General features: G+C 52.7%; 1 protein-coding gene across 1 annotated transcript in view; it reads left to right on the top strand.

Moving 5' to 3' along the window:
* Positions 1–782: 782 nt before the first annotated feature.
* TBX19 (T-box transcription factor 19) overlaps positions 783–6321 on the top strand; it is a 29908-nt gene continuing 24369 nt past the window's right edge. The window contains exon 1 of the mRNA XM_066255107.1: positions 783–979. Within this exon, the coding sequence (XP_066111204.1) occupies positions 783–979 (197 nt within the window). The remainder of the gene's footprint in view (positions 980–6321) is intronic.

Below are 6321 nucleotides of genomic sequence, written 5' to 3'. Positions count from 1 at the left end.
TGGGCGTGTGTGGGGTCCCTCAGAAGAGAGGTGACCTGTCAGGGACCCCCTGGGAGATAGAATCCTCTGCTCTTTTGCCCTAATCTCTGACCTTGAGCGGTGGCACACGGCCCACCCTTCTCTGGTACGGTGGTCATGTTCCTTGGCACGGTGCCTGGCCTCTAGACGTGCTCTGCTCTCCTGGGCTAGCAGATAGCCAAGGGCTTGGGTTCTCGGCCTGTGTCGGGCCAGCCTGCGTTGGCCTCAAGTTTGCCCGGTCCCCCGGGACCTCTTTCCTATAGGTGCCACATGCCACGATTTATACACAAACATGATTTGCCTGATTGTGGCAGTCTGGGCCCGGAACAATTTTAATTAACGGGAAAATGGTCCTCAATACACTGATTAGACCTCTTCAGGTACAACAAGATAAAAGCCTGATAATTTGGATGGAGTACTCTTCTTAAACGGTTCCTGTATGTAGAACAACCAATGGCGAAGCCTGGCTCTCTTCCCCCACCTGATCCAATGAGTAATTAAGAGAGGGCTTTTGCTTCCCCCCTGCCTCTCCCTCCCCCTGCCTTCCTCCCCCCCCCCTACTAAAGCTTAACAGGTTGGTGTATAATTTGGAGACTTTCAGGGGTGTCATGCTAGGAGCTTAGGCAAGGGCCAGTGGGCACCTTCTCTGCAGCCTCAGGCTCTGTCCCTCTCACAGGCGACGGAGAGGAGGAGGAGGTGGGAGCAAGCAAGGTGGGGACTGGTTCCCAGCTGGACGTGCCTCCTTCGGCAAGGGGCCTGTGACCATGAGTGACTTGGGTGCACAGAAGTCTGGCGACGGCACCGTCTCTCGCCTGCTCCACGTGGTGGAGAGCGAGCTCCAGGCTGGTCGGGAGAAGGGCGACCCCACCGAGAAGCAGCTCCAGATCATCTTGGAGGACGCCCCTCTCTGGCAGAGGTTCAAGGAAGTCACAAATGAGATGATCGTGACCAAGAATGGCAGGTGACTTTCTGTGTGGCCCTGCTGGAGTGGGGGAGGCTGGCTGGGCTTGACGAGGGAGGTGAGACCCTCCCACACACACACACATACCCTGGATATGGAGAAAGTGGCCATGGGGTCCGGCTAAACACATGAGAAGAACGGTGTCACCTGCTTCTCAGGCCAACTTAATTACTTTCTCTGAGTTTGTCAGAGAAGTGGAGGCGGAAGCCACCTGTCTTGCATGTGTTGTCAGAGGAGAGATTCTGGGGACTTACTCTAAAGGAGGGGGCATGCCCCTTGGGTTTGGGAAACATGTTCCCATGTCGGGAATAACGGAGCATTTAACTGACGGCATGTCTGGGAACAGACCTGAGCTCTAACTTTGCCCTGAAAAGGGGAACAGGAACTTGATTCGGAAGCTGGGCGGTTTTTCCTTTTGTGTAACTAAGTTGCTGGAGTTTTCTGACTCGTTGAAATTGGGGGACAAAAGGGCAAATGTAACCCTTGCCTATCATTCTGTCTGCTTCCTGGTGTGTGTGTTGTGGTGCGTGTTCGGTTGAGGTGCGTGTGAGTGTATGAGTGTGGGAACTGTTGTCATAGGTAATGACCCTGGAAAGGGCTGCCTGAGAGAGGGAAAGATGCCTTTTTTGTCATTGCAACAAATCAGGGATTTAAACGAACCCGATCTCCTTAGGCATTTCTTGGATTCTGTTGAATCCCGTCCTTGAAGGGGCTGCTTGGGTAATTTGAGAAGCTTTCGCTTTAGTAGAAGAGGCACGGGTCTTTTCAGAGATGATTTTCCTGGCCCCCCTGCCTGGCCAGACCGGCTCCCAACATTAAGCCAATGAATGCTCACTCATCCTGCGTTTCCCACGATCACAAAACATGGTCGGAAGGCATTCTCAGGAGGGGAAGAAAGGACACCCCCCCCCCATGACCCTGGTGAGAAAGTCTGCTTTCTCTCAGAGAGAAGTCAGGGCCCGCTGAACTTCTGGACGGCTTTTGTCCTTGTGCAAAGCGCCTCGATCCTGAGGTCTCACACCCCCCATTTGTTCATAAAATGTAGAGTGGAAAGGGGACCGTTCCTTGTCCATGGGTGGGGGACTTTGAAGCCAAGTGCTGTGACATGAACGGAAGTCCTTTGACAGTGACAGGCATGCCAGACACGGCCCGGCCATGCACCGGGATTGCTGCTAGGGCCAGGGACGACACACCCACTGGATATTTATATTTTCTCTCTCTACACGGCCTCCTGCTTATGTCGTGTAGATAGGATTTATTTCTTTTAACACCTCTGATCACTCCTGTTCTCGGTCGGTCACTACACATTGTTTTTGGGAGGAAGAGGTAGAAGAACACATTTTTGATGTTGAGAGATCACCCCAGACTCCTAACTAGGTTTGCTCTCTGTTCGAAGAGGAGTGGTGGCCCAACTGTAAAAGGTTTTTTATGATGCCGGATGGTAGGTAGGACTTTCTGTTTTTTACTTTTTGTCCTTAACCGGGCAGTAGTTCCATGAATACTCTGCCTCCTGCTCTCTTCTTGGTTGTTAGAGTGGCCATTTATAAACACAACGTAAGTGCTGTCACCAAGTGAGAATATATTTCATCTCTTCCAGTGCAGAAATGAATCAGCATTTCTGATGTCATCAGACAATCCAGTTTAAGAATACGTTGTACCAACATGCACATTTCTCTCGCTGTTTTTACCGATAAATTCCCCCCTCCCCCACCGCCCCCGTATTTAAAATGGAAAATTCCTCCCACGGTTCAAGACATCATGTAGGAACTAATCCTTGTAGAAAAGTCTGATTGTGGTCCACATGGTGTCCTTCCTCTCCATGAAGGGAGGGCTCCCCGCTGCTGTGTTCCCTCTTCCCTCACCCCTGTTCCCCCTCTTCTTCTGACCACCTCTTTGAATGTCTTCTCTCTTACCCGTTTCCTTGGACTAGAGCCCCGCAGTGTCCCCTGCAAATACTCCCTCCCTGTCTTCCACAAGAGCTCCTGAGCCCCAGGTGGGGTTGGGGGGTATTGGTGGCCCTTCTCTGTGCAGAAGATGATTCCTGGCGTTTAGTACCCATCCTGAGCTCTTGTACTCACACGCTGTGCGACCCCTGCCGGCTGTGGACTTACGGGGGCTTTTCTGAAAGCCTTGGGTGGGGGTCCTCAGCTTTGTGCACTTGGAGTCCCATTGTTCTGAACAAGTTTTTTTTTGTATTTTTCTGAAGCTGGAAACGGGGAGGGACAGTCAGACAGACTCCCGCATGCGCCCGACTGGGATCTACCCAGCACGCCCACCAGGGGCGATGCTCTGCCCACCAGGGGATGATGCTCTGCCCCTCCGGGGCGTCGCTCTGTTGCGACCAGAGCCACTCTAGTGCCTGGGGCAGAGGCCAAGGAGCCATCCCCAGCGCCCGGGCCATCTTTGCTCCAATGGAGCCTCACTGAGGGAGGGGAAGAGAGAGACAGAGAGGAAGGAGAGGGGGAGGGGTGGAGAAGCAGATGGGCGCTTCTCCTGTGTGCCCTGGCCGGGAATCGAACCCGGGACTTCTGCACGCCAGGCCGACACTCTACCACTGAGCCAACCGGCCAGGGCTGAACAAGTTTTTTGAAGTAGCAGAGGACGGATGGATGGACGGGAGAATGGGAGGACTGGCTTTCAGACGAAGCGCCATCTGTGTGCGTGAAGCAGAGGCTCGCCTCTGACATCGATCTGAAGTAGTAAAGAGAGAGGATTTCCCCCCCAAGGCACTGAATTATCCCCCGAACCCAGGGTTCAGATGCCCTCATGGCCTGCCTCCTTCCCTCCGCCTGTCTGACTGCTTCCCCGCCCTTCCCTCCCGTGCTTCCTGCCTTCTTCTGTTTTGTTTTGTTTTTTAATTTAAAACTTCTTGTGATTCAGAGTCAGTCTTTCAGAGATGGCAGTTAAATCTCCCGGAGCGCATCTGAGTCACCGCAGGCGTGGGGCTCAGAGTTCCCTCTGTTCCCTGGAGCTCGGAGTTCTACTTGAGGTTGCAGAAGAGCCTGCGTGCCTCAAGCTTCAGAGGCAAATGAATGACACCCTTCGTACCCCTGCCCCTCCCCCATTTTCATTGCTGTAACGTCCTCCCGTCAGGGGCAGAGGCTGCATTTCCGGCATCATTCCCATCCAGCTAAATGATTTTGACCACATTCCAACTAAGTTTGCCTTGGGCCGGCACATCCATCTGCCATCATAGAGTACGCATCGGGGATCCTCAGGTGAATTTGGCAGCGATGATGGGCTGTTGGTGCAGTGCGCTGATGGTCACGGTCTCCGGTGGGCCCAGCGCAAGAGTACAGGAAATCCAGGTTGCACACCAGGCGAACTAGCCTCTGCGCGCCCCCATACCCCACTCACAGATGTTCTCCGATATCTGCAATTGCGAATTATGAAGGGCATGTGCACTGTGTCATCTTCCCCCCTCTCCTTCCCTCTCTTTCTCTCCCTCCACCTCTCCCTTTTTCCTTCCATCTCTCCCTCTCTCCCTCCATCTCTCTTTCTCTTCCTCTATCTCTCCCTCTCTCCCTCTCAGACCTCTGATGACTGTTTCATGAACATCATAGCTCTGTGGGGAGATGGAGGAAGGTGTTTATGAGTGACTCCTGCTGGATTTTGCCTTGACCCACCTCTGCTATCCCCCCAGCCACAGCCTCTGCCTGATCTCAGCCCCTTTCTTCCTGCAAACTTCACTTCTCACAGCCTCCTTTGGCCCTGCTGCCTCCGAGGTCCACGGACAGGGAAATACAATGAAAACCAGCCTCACAGTGGGGGAAAGGGGCTGCCGGACTCTCGTCCAAAGTGGTTGGATCCTTCGCATACCCACCAGCCATGTGAGGGCTCCGATTCCTCCCTGTCCATCCCGGTGACTGTGAAATGGGACCTCCCTGCAGTTCTGGTCCATGTTTCCCTGCTGGCCGGTGATGTTGATAATTTTTCATGAGGCCATAGTGTCCTGAGAATGCCCAGTAGAGCTCCCGAATGGGGTGTGCATGGGGAAAAACCGGCACATTTACTTCTACAGGTAAAGGCCATGCTACATTCTTGGTGAGACCTGGCATGACATAGTTGGGGTGTGGGGGAGAGAAGGGCACTCTATCCTAGAAGCAGCGAAAGTGAAAACTGGAACTTTTTCTTCCTTGTGCCTGAGTCACAGTGGCCTTCCCCCTCCCTCCGCAGTCCAGGCTTGTTTGGGCCTCCGGACTGTTGCACTTGTGATTTCTTTCCTCCATGGGTAGGTGCGTTTCCGTCTCCCATTCTGGGCATTTTTGCTCTTAGCTGCAGTGTCACTGCTGAGCCACTGAGGTCCATCATGAGTAGCCCCTCACTCTTGAATCTCCCTGCTGACATTACCCATTGTAGTTCCCTCATGGCACTCTTTTTTTTTTTTTTTTTTTTTTACAGAGACAGAGAGTCAGAAAGAGGGATAGACAGGGACAGACAGACAGGAACGGAGAGAGATGAGAAGCATCAATCATCAGTTTTTTGTTGCGACACCTAAGTTGTTCATTGATTGTTTTCTCATATGTGCCTTGACGGGGGGGGGGGGGGGGGGGGGGCTTCAGCAGACTGAGTAACCTATTGCTCGAGCCAGCAACCTTGGGTCCAAGCTGGTGAGCTTTGCTCAAACCAGATGAGCCCGTGCTCAAGCTGGTAACCTTGGGGTCTCAAACCTGGGTTCTCCTCATCCCAGTCCAACACTCTATCCACTGCACCACCGCCTGGTCAGGCCCTCACAGCACTCTTGCAACCTCAAATTATTTGATATGTTAAATACACACACACACACACACATACACACACACACCATCACCACCACCACCACCACCACAAACAACAACCCTGTGTATATGTTCATTGCCTGTCTTCTCCCCTTGAGGGTAGACTTCCCGAACCAGGACCTGGGGCCTGCAATGTTTTGCCACTGACTCTGCACCTACAGCAGCTCCTGGCTTAGAACAGGCACTTCAAGTCATTTGTTAAATGAGTAAATAAATCTCTAATAAGGCAATCTGGTTGAGGAGGACACTGAGGGGACTTCCTCTCTCAGTGAGGCCCTCCCCTGTCTACTTTCTAGAAGAATCAGAAAGGAGAGAGAGGAAAGGGGTGGTGAATGTGGTTAAGAGAAAGTGGTGGGACAGAGTAAAGAGACATCGGCCCGTGCTTCCTAAGCCTCGGTTTTCTCATCTGTCAAATGGGCATAAAAGCAGTCACCTCTTAGGAGCGAACTGAGACTTCAGTGAGATGGATGCCTGTGAAATCCTAGGTGCAGAGTCAGTCTGTGTTAACGGTTGTCATTTGGAAAACGTTGCATTACATCACCTCCCGAGTCTTGAATTGGAATG

Source organism: Saccopteryx bilineata, chromosome 2, assembly GCF_036850765.1.
Source record: "Saccopteryx bilineata isolate mSacBil1 chromosome 2, mSacBil1_pri_phased_curated, whole genome shotgun sequence".
Lineage (NCBI taxonomy): Eukaryota > Metazoa > Chordata > Mammalia > Chiroptera > Emballonuridae > Saccopteryx > Saccopteryx bilineata.
This window is presented reverse-complemented; position numbering and strand designations above follow the sequence as displayed.